The sequence below is a fragment of the Pelodiscus sinensis genome, chromosome 7 (genome assembly GCF_052426305.1).
Source record: "Pelodiscus sinensis isolate ZL-2025 chromosome 7, ASM5242630v1, whole genome shotgun sequence".
Taxonomy (NCBI): Eukaryota; Metazoa; Chordata; order Testudines; family Trionychidae; genus Pelodiscus; species Pelodiscus sinensis.
Window position 1 is genome coordinate 2,987,891 of NC_143058.1, and position 26,904 is coordinate 3,014,794.

The 26,904-nt window shown below is 68.1% G+C and overlaps 1 protein-coding gene across 1 annotated transcript; it reads right to left on the reverse strand.

Moving 5' to 3' along the window:
* Positions 1–26,904, reverse strand: RUFY4 (RUN and FYVE domain containing 4). The gene is made up of 13 exons (XM_075932994.2): positions 26,783–26,904; positions 25,363–25,567; positions 21,310–21,373; positions 20,148–20,254; positions 16,881–17,006; positions 14,225–14,331; positions 13,504–13,647; positions 11,285–11,345; positions 8,769–10,628; positions 7,848–7,954; positions 6,728–6,874; positions 3,257–3,388; positions 1–1,742 (listed from the first exon to the last, which is right to left on the reverse strand). The coding sequence occupies exons 3-13, from the start codon at positions 21,353–21,355 to the stop codon at positions 1,640–1,642; spliced, it is 2,940 nt and encodes a 979-aa protein (XP_075789109.2). The 5' UTR covers positions 21,356–21,373; positions 25,363–25,567; positions 26,783–26,904; the 3' UTR covers positions 1–1,639.

The window sequence follows — 26,904 nt, forward strand, 5'->3', positions numbered from 1 at the left end:
TGCACCCCGAAATGGCACAAACAGACTGCACCAGCCAGTGGAATTGAGGGTGGTTTATTGCTCCTCCAGCACAGCGCAGCACAGATGTAATCTGGTCACAGGAACTGGGCTAGGATGCCTCAGGCCCCCTTGAGATGGGGGAGACTGGGCCCCTAAACTCCAGCCCCTTCCCCTAGGCTCTCCTCCATGCCCTCCGACAGCCAGCAACCAACTCCCTCACTTCCAGCCCTGCCCCCCAGCCAGGGCAGCATTCCACCTTCCTTTGTTCCTCTCCACGGGGGGTGTCTGGCCACTGGTTCAACAAGTTTGGCCTTACCTCTGCCTAGAGAGGTTTTCCCTGCTGGGTCTTGCTCCAGACAGCAGGGGTCACCACAGCCCAGCAAGTACCCCCACTACGTCACACCTTCCCACCCACCTTACGGACTGGCCGGGCTTTCCCACCCCCTGGGGACCGGCCAGGCCTTCCCACCCTCTTAGGGACCAGCTCCCACTGGTGGCGGGGGGGCTGGTCTGTACCGGTGGCTGGGAACCCCGTTGCCCAACCGAGCCCGTCACGGTTTGCTGCAATCGGGCCAGGAAACGTCGCTGGGGTGTTGGCCAAGAGGCGTCTCCCGCGCCCCATCCCACGCGTCGCGCCGAGGGGCTGCCAGGCAGGGTGACGGGGCACCTCGCTAGGGGCAGGACCTGGTGCCGTCAGACCAGCTGCCCTCGGTTTACCCGTGGGAGCGTGTAACTGGGCGCCCACCCCCCTCAGCTGACAGGCCCCTGGCAGGGTGCCGGGGAAGCCACCATGGCCAGCCTCTCAGCTGTGAGGTCCCTCTTCCCCTCGCTGTCCCCAACCCCCAGGGACACCCCCAGGGAGCCGCCCCCAGGTCTTTCTGCATCCACAGCACAAGCCCCTGCCCCTGGAGCTAAGGGCTCGCTCCCTCCGCTGCGAGGAAGTAGCAGGCTGTTACCCCCCTGTGGCCATGTGCACCAAAGCCCGAGAGGTCGAGAGCTTTGGAAGGGGAGGGGGCAGGCCCCCAGCAGACCAGTCTCCAGACACGGGCAGCCGCGACTTGCTGCTAAACTGCCGCACTCCTGGGGCGTGAGCGCCAGCCCTGCCGCCTCCCCCGGCGGCACCACGCACCTCTCCCTGTGCCCGTCGGCCTGCAAACCCCGCCGTGAGACAACACACAGAGCGGCTTTGCTGAGTGTAATTGGCCATCGGAAGCCCTGCGGGGCCGGGTCTCCTTTCACCGATGGGAGCCCTTCGCTAACAGCCCGGCTCCCGCCACAAGTGTGGGCCACCCGGCCCTTTCCCGCTTGACCCGCCCTGTCAGCAGTAGTAGGTTGTTATCCTCGAGGTGGCCCAGCCACTAGAGGGGGCTAGAACATGCCCGACTGCCAGTCACTCTACGGCGTCTGCGGGGTGGAAGGGCCGGGACAGCTCAGCCGCTGGAGGCAGGATGGCCCGGCTGGCTGGGACGCCGGACGCGGTCGGGTCTCTGCACGGGACCATGCTCCGGGGACAGGCCGCAGGCCCAGCCCGGGAGATTCCAGCGGGGCGCAGGCGGGTCCCAGGTGCCCCGTTCCCACCCGGGGAGGCAGGTCGGTGCAGGGCGCACGGGCCACGGCGGAGGGCGGGCGGAGGGCCTGCTCACGTGCCCTTGAAATTCCTCTTCTGCCAGCAGAGCAGACAGCAACGCTGCCACCGGCCGCTCCGCACCGAGCAGGCCTGGCAGACGGTGCCTTGGCACAGCCTGCGGAGAGAGCCGGGCGGTCACGCCACGCACGCGGCCCCCACCACCAGCTGCCCGCCCGGCCCGCCCTCGCCCCGCAGCCAGAGAACGGATCCACCCTGCGGCTTTCACTGGGGCGGACGGAACCCCCATAACGCTGCTAAGCGGGGGAGACCCCATAGCGCTGTGGGGCAGGGCTGGGCGGGGGGGCATAGCGCTGTGGGGCAGGGCTGGGCAGGGGGGCATAGCGCTGTGGGGCAGGGCTGGGCGGGGGGCATAGCGCTGTGGGGCAGGGCTGGGCGGGGGGGCATAGCGCTGTGGGGCAGGGCTGGGCAGGGGGGCATAGCGCTGTGGGGCAGGGCTGGGCGGGGGGGCATAGCGCTGTGGGGCAGGGCTGGGCAGGGGGGCATAGCGCTGTGGGGCAGGGCTGGGCAGGGGGGAATAGCGCTGTGGGGCAGGGCTGGGCGGGGGGGCATAGCGCTGTGGGGCAGGGGGGGCATAGCGCTGTGGGGCAGGGCTGGGCGGGGGGGCATAGCGCTGTGGGGCAGGGGGGGCATAGCACTGTGGGGCAGGGCTGGGCGGGGGGGCATAGCGCTGTGGGGCAGGGCTGGGCAGGGGGGCATAGCGCTGTGGGGCAGGGCTGGGCGGGGGGCATAGCGCTGTGGGGCAGGGGGGCATAGCGCTGTGGGGCAGGGCTGGGCGGGGGGGCATAGCGCTGTGGGGCAGGGCTGGGCGGGGGGGCATAGCGCTGTGGGGCAGGGGGGGCATAGCGCTGTGGGGCAGGGCTGGGCGGGGGGGCATAGCGCTGTGGGGCAGGGCTGGGCAGGGGGGCATAGCGCTGTGGGGCAGGGCTGGGCGGGGGGGCATAGCGCTGTGGGGCAGGGGGGGCATAGCGCTGTGGGGCAGGGCTGGGCGGGGGGGCATAGCGCTGTGGGGCAGGGGGGGCATAGCGCTGTGGGGCAGGGCTGGGCAGGGGGGCATAGTGCTGTGGGGCAGGGCTGGGCGGGGGGGCATAGCGCTGTGGGGCAGGGCTGGGCAGGGGGGGCATAGCGCTGTGGGGCAGGGCTGGGCGGGGGGGCATAGCGCTGTGGGGCAGGGGGGGCAGAGCGCTGTGGGGCAGGGCTGGGCGGGGGGGCATAGCGCTGTGGGGCAGGGGGGGCATAGCGCTGTGGGGCAGGGCTGGGCAGGGGGGCATAGCGCTGTGGGGCAGGGCTGGGCGGGGGGGCATAGCGCTGTGGGGCAGGGCTGGGCAGGGGGGCATAGCGCTGTGGGGCAGGGCTGGGCGGGGGGGCATAGCGCTGTGGGGCAGGGGGGGCATAGCGCTGTGGGGCAGGGCTGGGCGGGGGGGCATAGCGCTGTGGGGCAGGGGGGGCATAGCGCTGTGGGGCAGGGCTGGGCAGGGGGGCATAGCGCTGTGGGGCAGGGCTGGGCGGGGGGGCATAGCGCTGTGGGGCAGGGGGCAGGATAACCCTGACACACTCCCACGGCCTGATGCCTTGGCACAGGCTCCGTTCCCCGCGGCCTGGGCCCCTCACCTGCACTGGAACTTGCGGGACAGGCACCCGAAGGCCTGGCTGCAGCGGGCACACAGGCCGAGTCCCCGGGGCATGATGGCGGGCGCCTGGGGGTGGATGCCCTCTGTCTTCTGCCACAGGGCGTCCTTCTCCCTGGGGGGGAGGGTCCGTCATTCCTCTCCTGGGGTGCCCCAGCTCCTCCCCTGCCAGCCCCGCCGAGCCCCAGGGCCACCTCCCAGGCCTCCCCGCGACGCTCCCCCACCCCCTGCGGCCAGGGGCTGGCAGCCCCCCCATCACAGCAGTGGGCATGTCGCCTGCCCGTCCCTTGCCAAAGCTACGCAGTGCCATCTGGAGCCACAGGGCTGCTGTCGAACTGCTAGAACTGGAAGGGGCCGCAGGAGGTGATCCACTCCGGCCCTCGGCCCTCACGGCAGGACCCAGCACCACCCGGACCATCCCTGACAGGTGTGTGTCCAACCTGCTCCCAAATATCTCCAGGGATGGAGATTCCACAATGCCCCCAGGCAATTTATTCCAGGCTGTGTCTAGACAGGCAAGTTTTTCCGGAAAATCAGCCGCTTTTCCAGAAAAACTTGCCAGCTGTCTACACTGGCCGCTTGAATTTCCGGAAAAGCATTGACGATCTCATGTAAGATCGTCAGTGATTTTCTGGAAAAACTATGCTGCTCCCGTTCGGGCAAAAGTCTTTTTCCGAAAGACTTTTGCACCAAAGGGCCAGTGTAGACAGCACAGGACTGTTTTCCGCAAAAAAAACCCGATGGCGAAAATGGCGATCGGGGCTTTTTTGCGGAAAAGCGCGTCTAGATTGGCCACGGATGCTTTTCCACAAAAAGTGCTTTTCCGGAAAAGCATCCTGCCAATCTAGACGGGCTTTTCCGAAAATGCTTTTAACAGAAAACTTTTCCGTTCAAAGCATTTTCGGAAAATCATGCCAGTCTAGATGTAGCCGCAGTGTTTAACCACCTGACCGGTGGGAAGTTTTTCCTAATGTCCAACCTAAACCTCCCTGGCTGCAGTCTAAGCCCCTTGCGTCTTGTCCCATCCTCAGAGGCCAAGGAGAACAATGTTTCTCCCTCCTCTCTGTGACACCCTTTTAGATACTAGAAAGCTGCTCTCCTGTCCCCGCTCAGCCTGCTCTTTTCTAAACTCAACAAGCCCAGTTCTTTCAGCCTTCCCTCCTCGCTCATGTTCTCCAGACCTTTCATCAGTCTTGTTGCTCTTCTCTGGACCGATTTCTCCACATTTTTCCTGAGATGCGAGGCCCAGAACTGGCCACGAGACTCCAGCGGAGGCCTGACCAGCCCAGAGCAGAGCGGAAGAACGACTCCTCGGGTCTTGCTCACCACACTCTTGTTAATACAGCCCAGAATTGTATTTGCTTTTTTTTGCCAGTGTCCCACTGCTGGCTCAGTTAGCTTGTGACCCCCTCTGGCCCCTAGATCCCTTTTGGCAGGACTCCTTCCTAGGCAGTCTCCTCCCCACAGTTCAGCGCTAGCCCCCTTGCTGTCCCCAAGCAGTAGACAGGCCCCCGGGCTGCATGAATCCAGGCGTTTGGGGGCTGCGGTGGCTGGCGGTTACCCTCTCCGTGGGGCGGCCGTTAGAGACACACGCTTTGGAGGTGAGTTACACAATGCCCACGGCTGCAGGCCCAGCCACACTGACCGCACCCAAACGGCCGTGGTGCCGGCCAGCGGCTGCTGTGCACGCGCAATGCCCCCCTGCGTTGTCGCACACGCACCCCGTCAGACACTCTGCCCCCGACAACGCTGCCCCGCAACGCACGCTGGCAAGGGCAGTCCCAGCCACCCGTGTGAGACAGCGGGGTCTGCCGCAGCTGGTCCCACCGCTCGGGGGCACCGCGGACAGTTCTCGGAAGACACCCCCTCGGTGGGCAGCAGGAGCCGGAAAGCGAACAGACTGGTAGGCACCGTTAGCAAAGGGCCCGAGGAGCCGAGGGAACAGGCTGTGCAAGTCCGGGGTCGCCCGCCCCGGGAGTACGGCTGCCGTCCTGGGGGCCCCGTGGCCAGACCCGACGTGTGCCACTGGAAAAGGGGCAGAGAAGGGCGAGGAACACGAGGGAGGCTAACACCCCGGGGCTGCAGCCAGCGGGAGACGCCAGGGCTAGGAAGTCAGGGCTGGCGTCGAGAGAGGAAAGGCCGGGGCAGCGGCTCTCTGGGGATGCGCAAAGTCGTTTGAAACCGGTGACAGCGACACGGGTCCCTACGCTACGGCTCGGCCCCTCTGCCGGCAGCTGGGGGCTCAGCCGACCCAGTGCCCGGCTCCGGCTCAGCCCCGGGGTCCCCGGCGAGCTCTGTGCTGCTCTGGGGCGCCGCAGACGGCACTCCCCCGGCTCGGCCCCGTCAGCGCCAGGACACGGCGGGGGCAGCGCGCCTCCGACCCCGTGGCCAGCCGACGGAGCTGGGCCCTTGCGTCTGCAGAGCCCCAGGCAGCACCGTGAGCGGCAGCCGGAGGGGCCACGCTGTGGGGAAAGGCAGAGCCGGAGCCCGGGCTGGAAGGTGAGTCCGGAGGGGGCTGGGCCCCAGGTCTGGCCCCGTGGGGTGCCAGCGCCCCCTGCTGGCCAGCGAGAGCCAGCTCGGCGCTCCTAGCCCAGTTCCCCCTTGTGCTCCTCACAGAACCACCCCAGCGTAGGCAGCTCGGAGCGCGGCTCCAGGGGAGCCCAGGGCCGGGCTGGCAGGGGCTGCAGGAGGGGCGTGGGGGGCTCTGGCAGGGCTGGGTGTCGGGGGGCTCGGGGCTGGGATCGCGGGGGCTGCAGGAGGGGAGTGGGGGGCACCGGCAGGGCTGGGTGTCAGGGGGCTGGGATCGCAGGGCTGGGTGTCGGGGGGCTCGGGGCTGGGATCGCAGGGGCTGCGGGAGGGGCGTGGGGGGCACCGGCAGGGCTGGGTGTCAGGGGGCTGGGATCGCAGGGCTGGGAGGGGAGTGGGGGACACCGGCAGGGCTGGGTGTCGGGGGGCTGGGATCGCGGGGGCTGCGGGAGGGGAGTGGGGGGCACCGGCAGGGCTGGGTGTCGGGGGGCTGGGATCGCAGGGGCTGTGGGAGGGAAGTGGGGGGCACCAGCAGGGCTGGGTGTCGGGGGGCTGGGATCGCAGGGGCTGCGGGAGGGAAGTGGGGGGCACCGGCAGGGCTGGGTGTCGGGGGGCTGGGATCGCAGGGGCTGCGGGAGGCAAGTGGGGGTCACCGGCAGGGCTGGGTGTCGGGGGGCTGGGATCGCGGGGGCTGCGGGAGGGAAGTGGGGGTCACCGGCAGGGCTGGGTGTCGGGGGGCTGGGATCGCGGGGGCTGCAGACGGACGTTTCCAAACGAGGGAGCAGGGAGGCTGTATCCCCTCCGCCCCGGCCCCAGCTCCCACGGCGAAGGCAGTTTGGGGAATTCCCCCCGGCCACAAGCAGCCCTGGTGGCCTGACGGAGCTGTCCCCCCCCCCCGTCCCACTGCCCCCCACCCGCGTTCGCTCACCGGAGCAGCTCCAGCAGCCGGCCCTTCATGTCCCGGACGAGCTCCTGCTGCTCGGCCAGCTGCCCTCGGTGGCTCCTGTCCCGCTCCTCCACTTCCCGCTGCGCCTGCTGCAGCGCCAGCCCGAGCCGCTCCCCGTCCTGCCGGGCCCTGGGGGAGAGAAGGCGTGAGGGCGGGGGGCTGCACGGGGCCGGCTGGGGCAGGCGATACCCCGGCATGGAGGGCAGGAGCCCTGGGGGCTGGGAGCCGTGGGGTTGGTGCTCTCTGCGGCTCCTCGAGGCCTGAGGGGCTGACATGGGGCTCGGTTTTCCCTCTGGGTCTCGGCCAGGCCCGGAGACTCCCTGGGGATCTGGCAGGATAACGCCCCCCGGCCAGGCCTGGGCGCCCCGAGCAGCAGCGGGCGAGAGCATTAGGACCAGTCTGAGTTTCGGGTCACAGAGGCCGCCGGGGGGCAACGCTGGACTCACCCCCCCCGGACCAGGCTCCAGCCCCCAGGGCCAGCCCCACAGCGGGCGGGAAGCTACGGGAAGGCTGTTGCTTGCCATCCACCCCCCAGCGTCTCTGGCTCTCCCCAGACGCCCTGCCTCGCACAAAGGGGAGGTGCCACCGCGCCCGGGCTCGCTGCTAAGGAAGGACAAGGGGACGCCAGATCCCCGGGGGGCACCAGGCGCCTCCGTCCCGCCCTGCAGTTCTCCGGGGAGCCCCGTGTCCGGTCCTCCTGGCCCACCCGCCCTGTGCAGCCCCACTGTCGGAGGCTGTGCATCCTCCCATTGGCCGCTGTGTGGGGGAGTCGGCTCTCGGGCTCTCGTCTGATTGGCTTGTAGCAAGGGGGACATGTGACCCCTGGCTGTCAGCATTTCTAAGGTGCCCATCACCACAGTATCTGGCCTGCAGAGACCCCACCTGATTTACTATCCTGGCTCTTTGCCAGCTTCTCGCTGGACCCCATTCTGCCCCCCTGCCTCCCCCATGCCACTGGGCTCAGTGGTACCTTGCCTCTTTCCCTGCTGGGTAAGCGAGGTCAGAATCAGCTGGGTGCTGTGGGGGATGCCACGGTCTGGGGGCCCCCACACCATGTGACACAGGGTGCACAGGGCACGGCCGGGCTCAGTGACTCTCCTACCTGCCCAGCTGCTCCTCCAGGTGCTTCACTGCCTCTTCCTTGGCCTTTAGCAGCTGCGCTTTCTGCTGGGCTTCCCCCAACGCCTTCTCCAGACTGGCGGTCAGATGCTAGCATGGGAAAGCACTAATGTGAGGCCAGGCCGGGGCTCCCCAGCAGGACTACATCTCCCATGATGCACCGCAGCGCACAGTCAACCTGTGGAACTCCTTGCCAGAGGATGTTGTGCAGACCAGGACTTTAACAGGGTTCCAAAAAGAGCTAGATAGATTCCTGGAGGTTAGGTCCATCAATGGCTATTAGCCAGGATGGGTAGGAATGGCGTCCCAGCCTCTGTTTGTCTGGAGGTGAGTGTCAGGGGAGGGATCACGTGAGGATTAGCTGTTCTGTTCCCTCCCTCTGGGGCATCTGGTGCTGGCCACTGTGGGCAGACAGGACCCTGGGCTGGATGGACCTTTGGTCTGACCAGGTCTGGCCGTTCTTATTCACCACAACCATCTGACAGTGCCGCCCCCCAGAAGGGAGATCCTGGTGCATTATGGGAGATGTAGTCAGACGAGAGAGCCCAGGGCAGCCATACACATGAAAGGCCAAATGAGTCACTTGAACTACAATGCCCATCATGCACTGCAGTACAGCCCTCTCATGCCCATAATGCAGTGTCCCCTTGGGGCAATGGTGCACCATGGGAGATGTAGTTTGACCAGGGAGTCTAGGCTATAGAGGTGAGTGGCTGAATAAGGCCGCCACACTACAATACCCATGATGCACTGCAGCCACTTGTCTGAATAGGAGTATTTTGTGGTTTGATTTTTTTTGCTGAAAACTCAGTATTTCCCATGGAGTCCCGGCCCCACACACACATTTTCCCTGCCCCACTGTGCTCCAGCCCCATGGACGTCCCTTCGAACGGCCAGTCCCTACCTTCACCGTCTTCTCATCACCCTTCCTTGGTGTCCGCTCTGGGCTGGCCTTTTCCCGCGGGGCCACGGCTCTCAGGTCCTCCGTCGGCGGCCCCGCTGCTCCAGCCGCCTTCTCCTCCACTGCCCCGCTTCCTCTGGCCAGCCACCCGGGCTCCTCCTCCCCGGCGTGCGGCTGTCGTCCGCCCCCCACCTGCTCCAGCTCCGCCGCGGCTCTGCCCTTCTCCAGGCCCAGCTCCTGCACCTGGCGCCGGAGCGCCAGCATCAGCCCGTCGCTCTCCTCCTCCTGCCGTGCCAACCTGTCCCGTTCCCCCTGGGCCGTGGCCAGCGCTTCCTGCAGCCGGGTTTCCTCCCGCTGGCTCCGGGCCCTCAGCTCCTGCAGCTCGGCCCGGAGCTGCGCCACCTCCCGGCTCTCCCCGGCCGCCGCTGTGGCTTGCGCTTGCCCGACCAGGGCCTCTCTCTCCATGCGCATTTGCTCCTCGCCCTCCGCCAGCCGCCCTCGCAGTTCGGCTCCCGCCCTCTCGCGCCCAGCGTGCTCCGTGCCTCGCGCCTCCTGCTGGGCCTTCTCGCTCGCTCGGCCCGCAGCCGCCTCCGCCAGCTGGCTGGCCAACGCGGCGCTTCCCGACAGGGCGTCCCGCAGCTTGGCCGACTGCCCCTCCAGCTCCCGCTGCAGACCCCGCACCTCTGCCTCCTTGTGCGCCAGGGCCCCCTCCGCGCGCTCCAGAGCCGCCTGGAGGTGGCTGATTTGCTCCTGCTGCCCGGCCAGCTCTTTCCGGAGCTCCTCGGTTTCCAGCCGGGCAGCTGCCAGGCTCTGCCCCTGAGACACGGCAGACTCCAGCAGGGCCTCTCGCTCCTTCTCCAGCTCCCTTCTCTCCAACAGGTCCCGCTCTAGCTTCTCCCTCAGCCCCACGGCCTGCAGCTCGGCCTGCCGGAGCCTGCTCTCCACCCTCTGGGACGTCTCGTCCTCTGGGCTGAGTGGGGGGCGACCGCCGGGCTCTCCCTGCTGCGTCTGGCTGAGCTGGCTCTGCAAAGCCGCCAGCTGGGCCTCCTTCTCCTGCAGCCGCTCCTCGCTCACCCGCAGCTTCTCCTGGAGCCGCTGGCTCTGCAACAGCAGCTGCTCCTGCCTCAGCTCCTGGGCCTCTGCTTCCGCCAGGTGCCTCCTCCTCTCTGCCTCCAGCGCCCTGAGCCGCCGCTCGGCTTCCTCCAGGGCCTGGGCAGAGGCCTGAGCCGCCTGGTGCTGGGAGGCTGCGGCGGCCGCCTCTCGCTCGGCGTCACGCGGTGCCTGGGAAAGCCGCTCCTGTTGGCACCTCTCCCCCTCCGCCAGCCTGGCCTCCAGCTCCGCCGGCTCCTGCGCCCGGCCTGCCTCCAGGGACGCTGTCTCTTCCTCCCTCCGGGCCAGTTGCTGCCTCGGGGCGCTCCGCAGCGGCTCCACCTCCTCCAGGCGGTCTCCCCAGGAGTCCTGCTGCTCCCGGAGCTGCCTGGCTGGCTCCGGCGCCTGGCTGCAGCGCTGGGCGGCCTCCTGCAGCAGTCTCTCTCGCTCCTCGCCGTGGCGCTGCTCCTGCTGAGCCAAGCGGGACTCCAGGTCCCGGGCAGCTGCCAGGCTGCATTGTAGCTCCCTGCCCAGCGCCTCCACCTGCAGCTGCAGCTGGGCATTAGCCCTCCAGAGCTCAGCTTCCGGCATCCCTTCTCCAGCCACCACCCAGCTCCGTGGCTTCCCATCGTCCAAAGAGGCCACCGGTGGCTCTTCCAGTGTGGGCTGGAGCTGCCCGTCCGCATGAAGCTCCGGGGATCGGCCGCCCAGCCCCTCCTGGGGTCCTTTGCTGGCTCCGGCGTGCGTCCCACAGTCTCCGGCTGGGCTGCCCACCTGCAGCAGAGGGAGAAGAGAGCGGAGAGAGAGCCAGGCCCAGCCCGGAGCCAAGACGCATGAGGAGACGCGGGTCTGGGCCCCATTTGTGGCTAGGAGGAAAACGGGTGGGGTCTCTTCGCTCCGGTGGCAGGGCCCGGGGCGCTGGAGCTGGAGGGCCCGGGTTCGGTCTCCCTGGCAACCCAGCACCGGAGCACTCGGATGACCCCACCTCATCAGACTCAAGGGAGGTGCAGCTGCCCTGAGCTGAGGCACCGTTTGCGCCGTAAGGACGCCTGAGCTCTTGCCCGACCCTTCCTCCTCCCTAATCGCTTCTGATGGGGAAACTGAGGCCCGGGAGACAATTCGCACGGGGTGTCAGCGGCAGAGCTGGGAACCCACGGGTCCTGCCTCCTTGGATTGCATTTGCATTTCATGGGTTCCCGCCCCCGCCAGGCAGCTCGGGTACGCCGCGCCCGCAGAGCGGCAGCAGCAAGGCATGCTGGGAGGCAGCACCGCTCGGAGCGGGGAGCTGGGGGGGCCAGCAGACTCGGTCTGAGTTGCCAGAGAGCTTGGGGGCCCGGCTGGCAGGCAAGGCACCGCCTGCACCGGGGGTGCTATGGAAATGCAGCGCCAGCAATGAACGACACGGCGTGTTCGCTAGGCGAACCACCTACCGGCCAGCCCGTCCCCTCCTGGCTGCCCACGGGGCTGTGGCTGGCGGGTCTCAAGAGCGTCCTGCAGGAAACAAACGTGCCGGGTAACAGCCTGGCAGGGGCTCCCCGCACCTCCCAGCTGCCCCCGCGGCTCCGACCTCCCCCGACACCGCAGCCTGAAAGAGCCAGCTAAACCCGAGTCCTGCCCCGGGGAGCGGCCGACGCCCGGCCTGCGCTGCAGGGGGCGCTGACAGCGGGAGAGCCCCGCAGAGGTGACGCTGCAGCTGGACGCCGGATAAAGCTGCCCTGGTCCCCCCCATCTTATCGGGGTGAAATTCCTGCCCGAGCCCCCCCCCCTTTCCCTGTCATCTGCGATGGGGCGCATAATGAAGCGGGGTTTTGTCTCAGCGTGTTGCATGGGCCGTGCCTCAGTTTCCCTGTGTGCTGCCCAGGTAATCGGGAGAGGACTTTGCTGTTGCCAAGGGCCTGGTGTGGCCCTGCCTGGCAACCAGGGCCTGCCTGGCGATGGGGGGCCCTAGCGAGCGGTGACCTGGGGACTATGGGTTCTGGCCAGGGGAGGACGAAGGAGAGAGAGGGGACTCTGTGACCCGGCCACTGAGCAGGGGAAGGATGGACGGACGGATGGGAGGGCGAGCGGCCTCTGCTGACCTGGACAGCAGACAAAGGGCTGCCAGGCCGGAGGGGCCTGAGAAGAGCCTTGGTGGGGTTCAAACATCCATTAAACCCTCTGTCTGAAGGGGGGGGCAGAGCGAGGTGACTCCCTGGGAGCCCCCCTCTCCCTGCGGCAGAGACACCCAGAGGTGCAATTCTCCCCAGGGTGCCTAGGCTGCGAGGGATTAACCCTTTCCTCCCCTCTGCCTCTTTCAGTGGGCTGGAGTCAAGCCACAGCTGCCGGGGAGAGAATCCTAGAACCCCAGGGCTGGAGGAGACCCCAGGAGTCATCGAGTCCAGCCCCCTGCCCAAGGCAGGACCAACCCAACTCAATCAGCCCAGCCAGGCTTGGTCCAGCCGGGACTTAAACACCTCTAGGGATGGAGATTCCACCCCCTCCCCAGGGAACCCAGCCCAGCGCTTCCCCACCCGCCTAGGGAAAAAGTTTTCCTAATCTCCACCCTAGACCTCCCCCACTGCAACTTGAGCCCATTGCTCCTTGTTCTGCCACCTGCCCCCACTGGGAACAGCCTCTCTCCAGCCTCCTTGGATGAGCAGGTAAAAGACCGAACTGGTTCCAGCCTGGTCTGGATCTGGGTGCAGAGGGGCAGGCGCGGTGAGACCACGAGAACAGCTAGATGGGGCAGACGTAGCCTGGTAGCCGGCCTGACTGGGGCCTACCCTGACGTGCGGCCACTCGGGGGAGTGGGGAGGGACAGGATTGGGCTGGCAGGGGCTGTGGGTCAGGAGTGAGGGGAGCTGGGGGATAGGGCTGGGCTGGCAGGGACTGGGGGTCAGGAGTGGGGGGCACTGGCAGGGCCAGGGGGAGCCCAGGGCTGGGTGGGCAGGGGCTGTGGGGCGGGAGTGGGGGGCACTGGCAGGGCCGGGGGGAGCCCAGGGCTGGGTGGGCAGAGGCTGTGGGGCGGGAGTGGGGGGCACTGGCAGGCCGGGGGGAGCCCAGGGCTGGGTGGGCAGGGGCTGTGGGGCGGGAGTGGGGGGCACTGGCAGGCCGGGGGGAGCCCAGGGCTGGATGGGCAGGGGCTGTGGGGCGGGAGTGGGGGACACTGGCAGGGCCAGGGGGAGCCCAGGGCTGGGTGGGCAGGGGCTGTGGGGCGGGAGTGGGGGGCACTGGCAGGGCCGGGGGGAGCCCAGGGCTGGGTGGGCAGGGGCTGTGGGGCGGGAGTGGGGGACACTGGCAGGGCCAGGGGGAGCCCAGGGCTGGGTGGGCAGGGGCTGTGGGGCGGGAGTGGGGGGCACTGGCAGGCCGGGGGGAGCCCAGGGCTGGGTGGGCAGGGGCTGTGGGGCGGGAGTGGGGGGCACTGGCAGGCCGGGGGGAGCCCAGGGCTGGGTGGGCAGGGGCTGTGGGGCGGGAGTGGGGGGCCCTGGCAGGCCGGGGGGAGCCCAGGGCTGGGTGGGCAGGGGCTGTGGGGTGGGAGTGGGGGGCACTGGCAGGCCGGGGGGAGCCCAGGGCTGTGGGGCGGGCGAAGGGCACAGTAGATCTGGGGGTTTCTCTAGTGGGTGTCCGTTTGCGCCCCGCCCCAGCCCCAAAGCGCCCCGCCCCCACTCACTCAGAGGCCATGGGCCAGGCGGCGTCCAGGTCGGCTCTGCGCAGGGCCAGGTGGAAGGCGATGCCGTCCAGCTCGTACAGGCAGCCCATGACGTCGGCCCGCAGGTGCGGGTGCAGGAAGGGGCTCCGGGCGTAGTACCACTCGCTGCAGCAACACACCAGGGGGCCAGGAATACCAGCCAGCCCCTGCCCGGCCGGGGCGCCCCGCTAGCTAGCAAGCCGCTGGTCCGGGGGGGCCTGGGCGGACCCAATGCGGCGCCTGCTGCGCTTCGCGGCACCCCCTCTTCCGGGGAGCGGGGGGCTCAGAATCTGTCCTCTTGCAGGAAACTCACACGGGGGGGAGCTGAGCTGCTCTGCTGACACCCCCCTTTGCACGCTGCCTTCGACCTTCCTCCTCCCTAGTCGCTTCCGACAGGGAAACTGAGGCCCGGAGTCCGGGGGACAATGCTCACGGGGTGTCAGCGGCAGAGCTAGGAACCCATGGCTCCTGCCTCCTTGCCTGGCATTTGCACTTCTCCCTCCTAGGCAGAGGGGCTGCCGGCTTGCAGGCCCGGCCGTGAACCCGCCACCCGGAGCCACACTGAGCTGCGGAGCCGCGCTCAACCCAGCCCCCGCGCCGGCCGATGGCTGGCCCTGGCACTGCAGGCTGGGGGCCGGGCGGGGAGGGTCGCTCCTGGCACAGTGTAGACGCATCCTGGCCCCCTCCCCACCGGGCCCCTCACCTGGTTGTCTGGGGGTCCAGGAAACAGAGCTGCAGGGACTCGGCCAGCTGCCGGTGCACCAGGCAGTAGCGCAGGAAGGAGCGGCCTTTCCCCACGGGGGTCCGGAGCTGTGGGCACACGGGAGGGTCAGAGGCATTAGCCACGGGAGGGTCCCTCAGCCCCTGCTCTGTGCCCCACTCCCGCCCGTCCGTCCAGCCGCCACGTTCCCCAGCTGGCACGCGAGGGCCCCGGCCCACAGGGATGGGGAGAGAAGGTTCCTGGAAGGGCGGGTGGGGCTGAGATATAGGCCGGCAGCACGGTTCAGTGTTCTCCTAGGTTGGCTGGGGGGGCAGCAGAGCTGGGAGTGCAGCAGTATGAGAAGCCCAGGGGCTGTGGGTCAGCAGTGAGGGGCATCAGCAGGGCTGGGCTGGTGGGGGCTGCAGATGGGGAGTGAGGGGCACCGGCAGGGCTGGGGGCAGTGCTGGGCCAGCGGGGGCTGTGGGTCAGCAGTGAGGGGCATCGGCAGGGCTGGGCTGGTGGGGGCGGCAGATGGGGAGTGAGGGGCACCGGCAGGGCTGGGGGCAGTGCTGGGCCAGCGGGGGCTGTGGGTCAGCAGTGAGGGGCATCAGCAGGGCTGGGCTGGTGGGGGCTGCAGATGGGGAGTGAGGGGCACCGGCAGGGCTGGGGGCAGTGCTGGGCCGGCAGGGGCTGTGGGTCAGGAGTGAGGGGCATCGGCAGGGCTGGGCTGGTGGGGGCTGCAGATAGGGAGTGAGGGGCACCTGCAGGGCTGGGGGCAGTGCTGGGCCAGCGGGGGCTATGGGTCAGGAGTGAGGGGCATCAGCAGGGCTGGGGGCAGTGCTGGGCCGGCAGGGGCTGTGGGTCAGGAGTGAGGGACATCAGCAGGGCTGGGCTGGTGGGGGCTGCAGCTGGGGAGTGAGGGGCACCGGCAGGGCTGGGCTGGTGGGGGCTGCAGATGGGGAGTGAGGGGCACCGGCAGGGTGGGCCGGCGGGGGCTGTGGGGCAGGAGTGAGGGGCACCGGCAGGGCTGGGCCAGTGGGGGCTGTGGGGCGGGAGTGAGGGGCACTGGCAGGGTGGGCCGGCGGGGGCTGTGGGGCGGGAGTGAGGGGCACCGGCAGGGTGGGCCGGTGGGGGCTGTGGGGCGGGAGTGAGGGGCACCGGCAGGGTGGGCCGGCGGGGGCTGTGGGGCGGGAGTGAGGGGCACCGGCAGGGTGGGCCGGTGGGGGCTGTGGGGCGGGAGTGAGGGGCACCGGCAGGGTGGGCCGGCGGGGGCTGTGGGGCGGGAGTGAGGGGCACCGGCAGGGCTGGGCCAGTGGGGGCTGTGGGGTGGGAGTGAGGGGCACCGGCAGGGCTGGGCCAGTGGGGGCTGCAGATGGGGAGTGAGGGGCACCGGCAGGGTGGGCCGGCGGGGGCTGTGGGGCGGGAGTGAGGGGCACCGGCAGGGTGGGCCGGCGGGGGCTGTGGGGCGGGAGTGAGGGGCACCGGCAGGGTGGGCCGGCGGGGGCTGTGGGGCGGGAGTGAGGGGCACCGGCAGGGTGGGCCGGTGGGGGCTGTGGGGCGGGAGTGAGGGGCACCGGCAGGGTGGGCCGGCGGGGGCTGTGGGGCGGGAGTGAGGGGCACCGGCAGGGCTGGGCCAGTGGGGGCTGTGGGGTGGGAGTGAGGGGCACCGGCAGGGCTGGGCCAGTGGGGGCTGCAGATGGGGAGTGAGGGGCACCGGCAGGGTGGGCCGGCGGGGGCTGTGGGGCGGGAGTGAGGGGCACCGGCAGGGTGGGCCGGCGGGGGCTGTGGGGCGGGAGTGAGGGGCACCGGCAGGGTGGGCCGGCGGGGGCTGTGGGGCGGGAGTGAGGGGCACCGGCAGGGTGGGCCGGCGGGGGCTGTGGGGCGGGAGTGAGGGGCACCGGCAGGGTGGGCCGGCGGGGGCTGTGGGGCGGGAGTGAGGGGCACCGGCAGGGTGGGCCGGCGGGGGCTGTGGGGCGGGAGTGAGGGGCACCGGCAGGGTGGGCCGGCGGGGGCTGTGGGGCGGGAGTGAGGGGCACCGGCAGGGTGGGCCGGCGGGGGCTGTGGGGCGGGAGTGAGGGGCACCGGCAGGGTGGGCCGGTGGGGGCTGTGGGGCGGGAGTGAGGGGCACCGGCAGGGTGGGCCGGCGGGGGCTGTGGGGCGGGAGTGAGGGGCACCGGCAGGGTGGGCCGGCGGGGGCTGTGGGGCTGGAGTGAGGGGCACCGGCAGGGTGGGCCGGCGGGGGCTGTGGGGCGGGAGTGAGGGGCACCGGCAGGGTGGGCCGGCGGGGGCTGTGGGGCGGGAGTGAGGGGCACCGGCAGGGCTGGGCCAGTGGGGGCTGTGGGGCGGGAGTGAGGGGCACCGGCAGGGCTGGGCCAGTGGGGGCTGTGGGGCGGGAGTGAGGGGCACCGGCAGGGTGGGCCGGCGGGGGCTGTGGGGCGGGAGTGAGGGGCACCGGCAGGGTGGGCCGGCGGGGGCTGTGGGGCGGGAGTGAGGGGCACTGGCCGAGTTGTTATGGGGAGCCCAGTGCTGGCTGGGCTAGCCCCAGCAGGCCAGGAAGGAAGCGCGACGTCTCCAGCACCCGGCACGAGGCCACGCACTGGCCCATGTACCGAGACCCCCCAAGGAGACCCGGCTGCTCCTGGCCCTGTGCCCGCCTCACCTTCTCCAGGGAGCTGACGAACCGCACGCCCTCGTGGCCCTGGCGCTGGCTCGCCAGGCCCTGGCACAGGAAGTCCCAGTAGTCCCGGCGCTGCCCGAAGAAACTCCTCTTCTCCTTCAGGTCAAACTAAGCGGGGCGAGCAGAGGCAGCCGTGAGCGCCAGGCCTTGGGCCAGCCCGGGCAGGGCGCGGAGTCGGCAGGCAGGGGCGTTTCTCTGTGGCAGTTGCTTAGGCCTGTGGACAGGAGGCCTGGGGTTCGCCCGGGGCTTCCCCTGCGCGCCCGGGACTGGTGCTGCCCACACGCCTCGCTGGCTGTGCCCCTGTTCCCGGGAGGCCATCATCGGAGCCTCCGAATGGCCAGAGTGGGTCAGAGCAAAGGCCTGTCCAACCCAATATCCTGTCTGCGGCCGCTGAAGAGACCAGGCGTTCGCCCAGTGATCCTTGGGGAGCCCCTTGCCTGCTCTGTGCCTCGGTTTCCCTGTCTGCGGCATGGGGGTCCTGAAACTGGCCTGCCTCTGGTGATCAAAGCCCCCCGTGTCATTACATGGGACGATGTCCCCCCATATACCCAGCTGCGGCTAGGGGCCAGCCTGAAGCCTAGCCGGTAGCCTGCCTCCCCCCCAGAAGATCCCAGCCCTCGCTGCCCTAGCAGGGTGAGGGCATGGGGGGCACATTCCAGGGATGTCGGTCATAGATTCAGAGAACCCTAGAACTAGCAGGGACCTCACAAGGTCATTGAGTGCAGCCCCCTGCCCTCATGGCAGGACCAAGCACCGTCTAGACCAGTGATTTCCAAACTTTTTGGCATCACACCCCCTTTTTGATTTTTGAGAAACCCTCACGCCTGCCCTCCCAAATAGCAGTATTACTCATTGAGCAAAAAAAAAAAAAAGTTGCCTTTTTAAGAGCAGAGCAGGCATTGCCCTTTTAAGGTGGTCATTTTGAAGTCTGCCTGGGACACCTCGCACCCCCCTGGATTTTCTTTACGCGCCCCCCCCCCCCCCAGTTTAGGATCCTATGGTCTAGGCATCCCTGACAAGTGTCTGTCCAACCTGCTCTTAAATATCACGTTTGCTTTTTTTGCACCAGGGTCACACTGGTGACTCATATTGAGCTTGTGGGCCACTCTGACCCCTAGGTCCCTTTCTGCAGGACTCCTGCCTAGAAGTCACTTCCCTTCTGTGCACGTGAACCGGGGGATTCCAGTGGACGAGACGCTGGAGATGAGTCAACAGGGCGCCCTTGTAGCCATGAAGGCTAATGGCATATTAGGTGCATTAAGAGGAGCATTGCCAGCAGATCCAGAGATGTCATTATTCCCCTTTATTCAGCTCTGGTGAGGCCACATCTGGAGTCTTGTGTCCAGTTCTGGGCCCCCACTATAGGAAGGTTGTGGACACATTAGAGAGGGTCCAGTGGGGGGCAACAGAAATGATTCGGGGGCTGGAGCACATGAGCTACGAGGAGAGGCTGAGGGATTTGGGTCTGTTTAGTCTGCAGAAGAGAAGAGTGAGGGGGGATTTGAGAGCAGCCTTCAACTTCCTGAAGGGGGTTTCCAAAGAGGCTGGAGAGAGGCTGTTCTCAGTAGTGACAGATGCAGAACAAGGAGCAATGGGCTCAAGTTGCAGTGGGGGAGGTCTAGGTTGGAGATTAGGAAAAACAGTTTCCCTAGGCAGGTGGGGAAGCGCTGGGATGGGTTCCCTAGGGAGGGGGTGGAGTCTCCATCCCTAGAGGGGTTTAAGTCCCTGCTTGACCAAGCCCTGGCCGGGATGATTGAGTTGGGATTGGTCCTGCCTTGGGCAGGGGCTGGACTCGATGCCTCCTGAGGTCTCTGCCAGCCCTCGGATTCTATGACTGTTCCTTCCTAAGTGCAGCACTTTGCATTGACCTCATTAAACTTCATCCTGTTGACCTCAGCCCATTTTTCCAGTGTGTCCAGATCAGTCTGAATTCTGACCCATCCTCCAGAGCACTCGCCACCCCTCCCAGCTCGGGATCAGCTGCAAACTTCCTAAGCGTCCTCTCTATGCCAATAGCTAAATCGTTGATGAAGATGTTGAACAGAACCGGTCCCGAAACAGACCCCTGCAGAACCCCACGTGTGGTGCCCTCCCAGCAGGAGTGTGAACCGTTAATAACTACTCTCGGAGAATGGTTATTATCCGGCCACTTATGCACCCACCTTATAGTAGCCCCATCTAAGTTGTATTTGCCTAGTTTACTGATAAGATCATGTGAGACCGCGTCGAATGCTTTACTCAAGTCTTGGTATCCCACGTCCGCCGCTTCTCCCTTAGCCACAAGACTCGTTATCCTAGCAAAGAAATCTATCCGAGTGGTTTGACGTGATTTGTTCTTTACAAACCCATGCTGGCTATTCCCTAGCACCTTATTAGCTCCCAGATGTTTGTAGATTAATTCCTTAATTCCCTGCTCCATTATCTGCCCTGGCACAGACGTTACACTGACTGGTCTGTATTTCCCTGGGTTGTTCTTATTTCCCTTTTTATAGCTGGGCATTAGATTTGCCCTTTTCCAGTCCTCTGGAATCTCTCCCGTCTTCCATAACCGTTCAAAGGTGATAGCTAACGGCTCAGATACCTCCTCTAGCAGCTCCTTGAGTATTGTCGTACGCATTTCATTAGGCCCTAGTAACTTGCAGACATCTAACTTGTCTAAGCAACTTTTTAACTTCTTGTTTTCCTATTTTAACTTCTGAAGCTACCCTGTTCCCACTAACATTCACTATGTTCGGCCTCCCTTCATCATCCGACTTCTTGGTGAAAACTCCAAAGAAGTCATGAAGCACCTCTGCCATTTCCATGTTTCCTGGTATTGTTTCTGCCTCCTCACTGAGCAATGGGCTGACCCCGTCCTTGGTCTGCCTCTTGCTTCCAATATACTTGTAGAATGTCTCCTTGTTCCCCTGTAGGTCTGTAGCTAGCCTGAGCTCCTTTTGCGCCTTTGCCTTTCTAAGCTCGCCCCTGCGCACCTCTGTTGTTTGCTTCTATTCCTCCTTTGTCATTTGCGCTAGTTTCCACTTTGTATACGACTCCTTTGGGATTTTTAGATCCCGTAAGATCTATCGGGCAGTTCTCGGCCAGCCTGGCCACTCTGGAGTGGAATGGCGCCACACCCACATGCTGGGGGTCTTGGCACAAGGGTTTCCAAAGCCTGCTCCTGAGAGAGCCGAGGCTGCAGGGTGGGGAGGGGCCGGGCCCATGGACAGAGCCTGGGGCGCCGGGGTGGAGGGGGGGTGGCCTGAGTACCTGCAGCAGGAACTCCAGCTGGGCACAGAGCCGGTGCAGCTCCCGGCTGCCGTCGGTGACCGGCAAGCTCCGCTCCTTGTAGCTCTGCCTAAGCTCCCGCACGGTGCCTGGAAGGGAGAGGGGAGCCGTGAGCGGGCGACGCCCAGGGCAGCCAGGCAGCCTGTGGGGGCCCGATCCCGCCCTTGCTGCTGGGCACGGCGCCCGGCGGCCGCGTGGGCACATCGGACAGTCTGTGCCCCCAGAGCCCAGAGGAGAGAAAGGGGCGAGCCCAGCCGCCTGGCCCGGGGGAGCAGCCGCGGCGCAGCGGCAGGGAGAGGGGCAGGGGAGCAGACAAGGGAGAAGCTCTCAGAAAAAGGTGGGGGAAGGAAGTGGGGAGCAGTCCGGCAGTCCCCCAGCCAGCCCGGCTCCCTACCCGCCCTGTGATCCGGCCCCGGGCAGCCACCCCCTGTAGTTCCATCTGTACCCCACACCCTCCGCATGCTGGCCTGACCCACCTCCCAGCGCCCGCAGGGCTGGCAGGAGCCTGACGCTGGGACAGGCCGGCAAACCCGCCTGAGAGGGGGCCCCGGGCTCAGTGATGGAGCCTCCCAGAGAAGGGTCCGGGGGACGGGGACGGCTCCTCTGTCCAGCAGGGACAGGCCTGCCCAGGGCCAGGGCTGGGCGCTGCAGTGGGGCCTGTCCGGGGGGCAGGAAAGCGACGGCCCCGGGAGAGTCGTGAGCCGGGGGAGAGTCACAGGGCGCGGTGGGAATTCGGAGCCCAGGCCTGGCTGTGTCCCCTGCGGAGCAGCTCTGCCTGAACCCCACGGCGTCCCTCTGACTCACTCCTGGCCAGCCCCTGACTCACTCCTGGCCAGTCCCTGAGTCACCCCCCAGCTGCCCCGGCTCCCTACCCGCCCAGCCACCCAGCCCTGGCCAGCCACCCCTGCTAGTTCCCATCTGTACCCCCCATCCCCACAGCTGCCAGATCCCAGAGCCCCCCCCATTCCCGCTGGCTCCTGGCAGGGGTACGCGGAGGCCAGGCGCGTCCCCCTGCCCCAGTGTCTGCCGGGCAGAGCAGCTCTCTGGGCTGAGCCAGCCTGGCAGCCGCTGCCCTGGTGCCAGCGTGGCACCCGCCGGGTGTGGCCCAGCCCCTCCTGTGTGGGGGGGTCGCGGTCACACTTACTCCTTAAGTCCTGAATCACGCGGAGCAGTTCCCCCGCGCCCGCCATGGCGCCCGCCCCGCTGGCCTGCAACGGGACAAACCGGGTTACGGGGGCGGCGAGGGGCGGCGAGCCCCGGTCTGTCTCGGCCCTTGGCCGGGGCCCTGCGCTCCCCCAGGAGAGCTGTGTGGTGGTGCGGCAAGGCCCAGGGGGTCGCCAGGGGCTGGCGGGGTGTGCCGTGAGGTGGGGGATATTTCACCGGTGCCAGGGGTTGGCAAGGGGCTGGCGGTGTGTGCCGCGGGGTGGGGGATATTCCAGCAATGCCGGGGGGTGGCTGGCGGGGTGTGCCGTGGGGTGGGGGATATTCCAGCAATGCCGGGGGGTGGCCGGCGGGGTGTGCCATGGGGTGGGGGATATTCCGCCACTTCTGGGGGGCCACCGAGGGGCTGGCGGGGTGTGTCACGGTGTGGGGGCTATTCTGCCAGTGCCAGGGGGCCGTGAGGGGCTGGCGGGATGTGCCGCGGGGTGGGGGATATTCCAGCAGTGCTGGGGGGCTACCGAGGGGCTGGCGGGGTGTGTCACGGTGTGGGGGCTATTCTGCCGGTGCCAGGGGGCCGCGAGGGGCTGGCGGTGTGTGCCGTGGGGTGGGGGATATTGCAATGGTGCTGGGGGGTGGAGGATATTCCACCGCTGCTGGGGGGCCACCGAGGGGCTGGCGGGATGTGCCGCGGGGTGGGGGATATTGCAATGGTGCTGGGAGGCTACCGAGGGGCTGGCGGGGTGTGCCGCGGGGTGGGGGATATTCCGGCAGTGCCGGGGAGTGGCCGCGGGGTGGGGGTACACTGGCAGCGTGATGGGGGGCCGAGGGGATGACGTCAGGGGAGCACCCCAGTCTGCGATGCCCTGCCCAGCTGCGATGGCCCCGTGCAGGGCCGTGATGGTGTCACATCACTGGGCATCGGCGGGGGAGGGGCTACAGACAAAAGGGGACCCCCAGTCGCTCCCTCCCCCCTTGGTCCCCCTCAGCCACCCACTGCTCCAACCAGGTGGGCTCCGAGCGACCACCCAGCCCTCCGAGGCCCCGGGCAGAGGCTGGGTGCAGGAGAGCCCTTCCCACGCCCGGCCCAGAGGGCGCCCGGACGCGGCCCCTCCCAGCCGTGTGGCAGGCTGAGCTGGCATGACCCCACCCCACCCAGCCCCTCGGCGAGCTGCGCCCGCCGGCCAACAACCCGGGGAGCTGAGCTGAGTGGCAGGGGACATGGCAGCCACCCAAACACCCCTTTCTCTGGCAGCCCCCCGTCGGCTGAGGGATCAGCTCCGTTAGCTGGCAGCAGTAGTGGGCCCTTATCCTGTGGTGACCAACCCCTCCCTGCCAGCCCAGCCCTGAGCTGCCTCCCACCAGCGGACCCTGCCCCCCAGAGAGTCCTGCCCCCCATCTCACGTCACCCCGAAGCCTGGCTCTGCCCCTCCCACCTGCTGGAAAGCCCCCAGGCCTCCTGAGCAAAGGTGACTAATATGACCCAGGGCGGGGAAATGCTTTGAAGTGCAGCCAGCCGCGGGGAGGGGGAAGGGCTGCAGGGCCCTGGTGGGGGGGTTGAGCCAGCCCGGTGGGACACCCCGACGTGGCTGCTGGCACCCCAGGGCTGCGTGGGGCTCCCGGCTCTCCTCAGCAGCTGGCCTGGGAGGCCCAGACGGAGCCGGGCAGCCAGCACCCTGGGGAAAGCCGGGGGACCCAGGAGAGCAGCACGAAGGCCGCCGGGCCCTTTGGGGGGGCGCCTCGGGGGTGGCGAGAGACGTGTCCTGGCTGATTTCTCCCCCGCAGACTTAGCAGGCCCTGGTGACCCCATGGGCGGGGCTGGGGGCTGGTACCACCCCAAGGTTGTGCTCCTACCTGCTCTGTCAGCATCCTCACCCGGGGGGGGGGGGGAGCTGTATGAGCTGGGGGGAGCTGTTTGTTCTGGGGGGGAGCTGTTTGTGCAGTGGGGGAGTTGGCTGTGCTAGGGGGGAGCTGTCTGTGCTAGGGGGGAGCTGTCTGTGCAGGGGAGGAGCTGGGGGGGGGGAGCTGTCTGTGCAGGGGAGGAGCTGGCTGTGCTAGGGGGGAGCTGTCTGTGATGGGGGGGGAGCTGTCTGTGCAGGGGAGGAGCTGTCTGTGCTAGGGGGGAGCTGTCTGTGATGGGGGGAGCTGTCTGTGCAGGGGAGGAGCTGGCTGTGCTAGGGGGGAGCTGTCTGTGCTGGGGGGAGCTGGCTGTGCTAGGGGGGAGCTGTCTGTGATGGGGGGAGCTGTCTGTGCAGGGGAGGAGCTGGCTGTGCTAGGGGGGAGCTGTCTGTGATGGGGGGAGCTGTCTGCAGGGGAGGAGCTGGCTGTGCTGGGGGGAGCTGTCTGTGATGGGGGGAGCTGTCTGTGCAGGGGAGGAGCTGGCTGTGCTAGGGGGGAGCTGTCTGTGATGGGGGGAGCTGTCTGTGATGGGGGAGTTGTCTGTGCAGGGTAGGAGCTGGCTGTGCAGGGGGGAGGTGTCTGCTGGGGGGAGCTGACTGTGCAGGGGGGAAGCTGTCTGTGCAGGGGGGGAGCTGTGTGTGCTAGGGGGGAGCTGTCTGTGCTGGGGGGAGCTGGCTGTGCAGGGGGAGCTGTGTGTGCTGGGGGGAGCTGTCTGTGCTTGGGGGAGCTGGCTGTGCTAGGGGGGAGCTGTCTGTGCTGGGGGGAGCTGTCTGTGCAGGGGGGGAGCTGTCTGTGCTGGGGGGAGCTGTCTGTGCAGGGGGGGAGCTGTGTGTGCTAGGGGGGAGCTGTCTGTGCTGGGGGGAGCTGGCTGTGCAGGGGGGAGCTGTGTGTGCTGGGGGGAGCTGTCTGTGCTAGGGGGGAGCTGTCTGTGCAGGGGGGGAGCTGTCTGTGCGGGGGGAGCTGTGTGTGCTGGGGGGAGCTGTCTGTGCTAGGGGGGAGCTGTCTGTGCTGGGGGGGAGCTGTCTGTGCTAGGGGGGAGCTGTCTGTGCAGGGGGGAGCTGTCTGTGCTGGGGGGGAGCTGTCTGTGCAGGGGGGGAGCTGTGGGGGGAGCTGTCTGTGCTAGGGGGGAGCTGTCTGTGCAGGGGGGGAGCTGTCTGTGCTGGGGGGAGCTGTCTGTGCAGGGGGGGAGCTGTCTGTGCTAGGGGGGAGCTGTCTGTGCAGGGGGGGAGCTGTGTGTGCTGGGGGGAGCTGGCTGTGCAGGGGGAAGCTGTCTGTGCTAGGGGGGAGCTGTGTGTGCTGGGGGGGAGCTGTCTGTGCAGGGGGGGAGCTGTCTGTGCTAGGGGGGAGCTGTCTGTGCAGGGGGGGAGCTGTCTGTGCTGGGGGGAGCTGTCTGTGCTAGGGGGGAGCTGTCTGTGCAGGGGGGGAGCTGTGTGTGCTGGGGGGAGCTGTCTGTGCTAGGGGGGAGCTGTGTGTGCAGGGGGGGGAGCTGTCTGTGCAGGGGGGGAGCTGTGGGGGGGGGGGAGCTGTCTGTGCTAGGGGGGAGCTGTCTGTGCAGGGGGGGAGCTGTCTGTGCTAGGGGGGAGCTGTCTGTGCAGGGGGGAGCTGTCTGTGCTAGGGGGGAGCTGTCTGTGCAGGGGGGAGCTGTCTGTGCTAGGGGGGAGCTGTCTGTGCAGGGGGGGAGCTGTCTGTGCAGGGGGGGAGCTGTCTGTGCTAGGGGGGAGCTGTCTGTGCAGGGGGGGAGCTGTCTGTGCAGGGGGGGAGCTGGGGGGGGAGCTGGGGGGGGGAGCTGTCTGTGCTAGGGGGGAGCTGTCTGTGCAGGGGGGAGCTGTCTGTGCTAGGGGGGAGCTGTCTGTGCAGGGGGGGAGCTGTCTGTGCTAGGGGGGAGCTGTCTGTGCAGGAGGGGAGCTGTCTGTGCAGGGGGGGAGCTGTCTGTATCCCGGGGGGCTTCCAGGCTGTCCCGCAGTGAGACTCCCCGGCCAGGAACTCCAGCCTGAGCTGAGCTGGCCCCCTCCGGACAGCACCGCTGGCTCTGTTCCCATGGAGGGGTCGGGCCCTCGGGGTTCATGGGGGGCAGCCTGGGCTAGTGGTTAACTCCGCGTCCCAGACCCGTCCTGTCTGCGTCCCTGGCTCCGAGGCTCACCTGCCGGGGATCTGTGCGGGGAGGCCGGCGCGGTGCCGCTGGGCCGGCTAATGGTTCCCGGGGCTCCGTGCCACGTGTGGGCTGCTTCTCCTTTCATGTGGGAGTCGGCGCTTCCCAAGGAGGAAGTGCGGGGCGTGAGCTGTGCGCAAAGAGGAACCCCCGCGGCCCCATCCCAGCAGGAGCCCAGCGGCCCGGCCCAAAATATCTGCAGGGGGGAAATGAAACAGAGCGGGCGGACGTGGGAAGGAGCCGGCTCTGCCTGGCCAGCTGGGGGGGCGGGAAGGGGGGCTCATGGGACACGGATGCTGGATGGGGCACGGTCGGTCCCAGCCACACGGAGGCAGAGCCTGAACCCCGCTCGCCCCCCATCCAGGCGGCACCACACCCGGGGTGAGCCGGGTCCGTCCGTAGGGGCCCCTCTCCACCGTGGTGTGTGTCCTGCCCTGCCCGGGGCAGCTCCGGCCAGATGCCACTGCAGGACGGGAGGCCTCACCCAGGGGTGCCCTCGGAGAGCCCCTTGGGGCTGCACCCGCAGGACCCCCAGGCGTTCTGCGACCCCACCAGCCCCTCTGCTCCGGCGTCGGGTCACCGAGAGAGGCCAGCGCTGGGCACCAGGCCAGCCAGCCCACACTCAGCCTTCGGCCCAGAGGCTGACCCCAGCTGGTGCTCAGCTCCTGCCCTGACGCCTGTGGGTGGATGAGCCTTCTCCCTGCAGCCGAGCAGTGCCCCGGCCGGGCTGTGGCCTGCCACCGGCCTCCTCCCGCAAGGCAGGCGTGGGTGCACAGCCCGGCCCTACTCCAGGCTCGGGGGACAGGGGCAGCGGCTGGGGGGCTGGTGCCTCTGAGCTCAGTGCTGGCCCATGGGGACGCCCAGCGGGGCACTGGGGCTGCCATGCTCGGGGCAGGGCGGGTTCAAACCCACCGCGGCAGCGGGCGCCAATGGCACTGCCCACGGGGGCAGCCCCCGTAGAAACCCCGGGTGCCCAGCCTGGCAGGGCCCCCAGCTCGGAGCTGCTGGCAGAGGGGAGCGGGTGCTGCCGGGCGGGTGCCCCACGCCGGGCATTGCAGACACAGCTGCCAGCAGGAGCTCAGGGCTGGGCGGGGGGGTTCCTAGAACAGGGGCAAGCACCCCCTTAGCTCTGCCCTGCTCCCCGGGCAACGCTCAGCCTGCATCCAGCCCTGGGGGTGGGGGTGCTGGGCCAGGGCTCCCCGATCTCCTGGCAGCGGCTGGCCCAGCCCATGCCGCAGTCCCAGTTGAGCATCTGGGGGATCTGGGCACCTAATGGCAGGGGGCAGGGGGCAGGGAGCCTCTCCCCTCCCCAGCTGCTTCCCCGGGCCCCTCTGCCCTGCCCCCTGCAGCAGGAGCCCCACAGCCGGTTCCCGAGTCTGGCCCTGCCCTGGGGCAGCCAAACGTCTCCTACCTGTGTCAGCCGGTAGGTGAGGTGGGGTGGGGGGCGGGGGAGGGGGAGGGAGCTGGGAGCAGGGCTGGAGGGGTCCCCGGAGCTACTCCCCAGGCTGCCACTCGCCACCTGCAAAGCGAAAG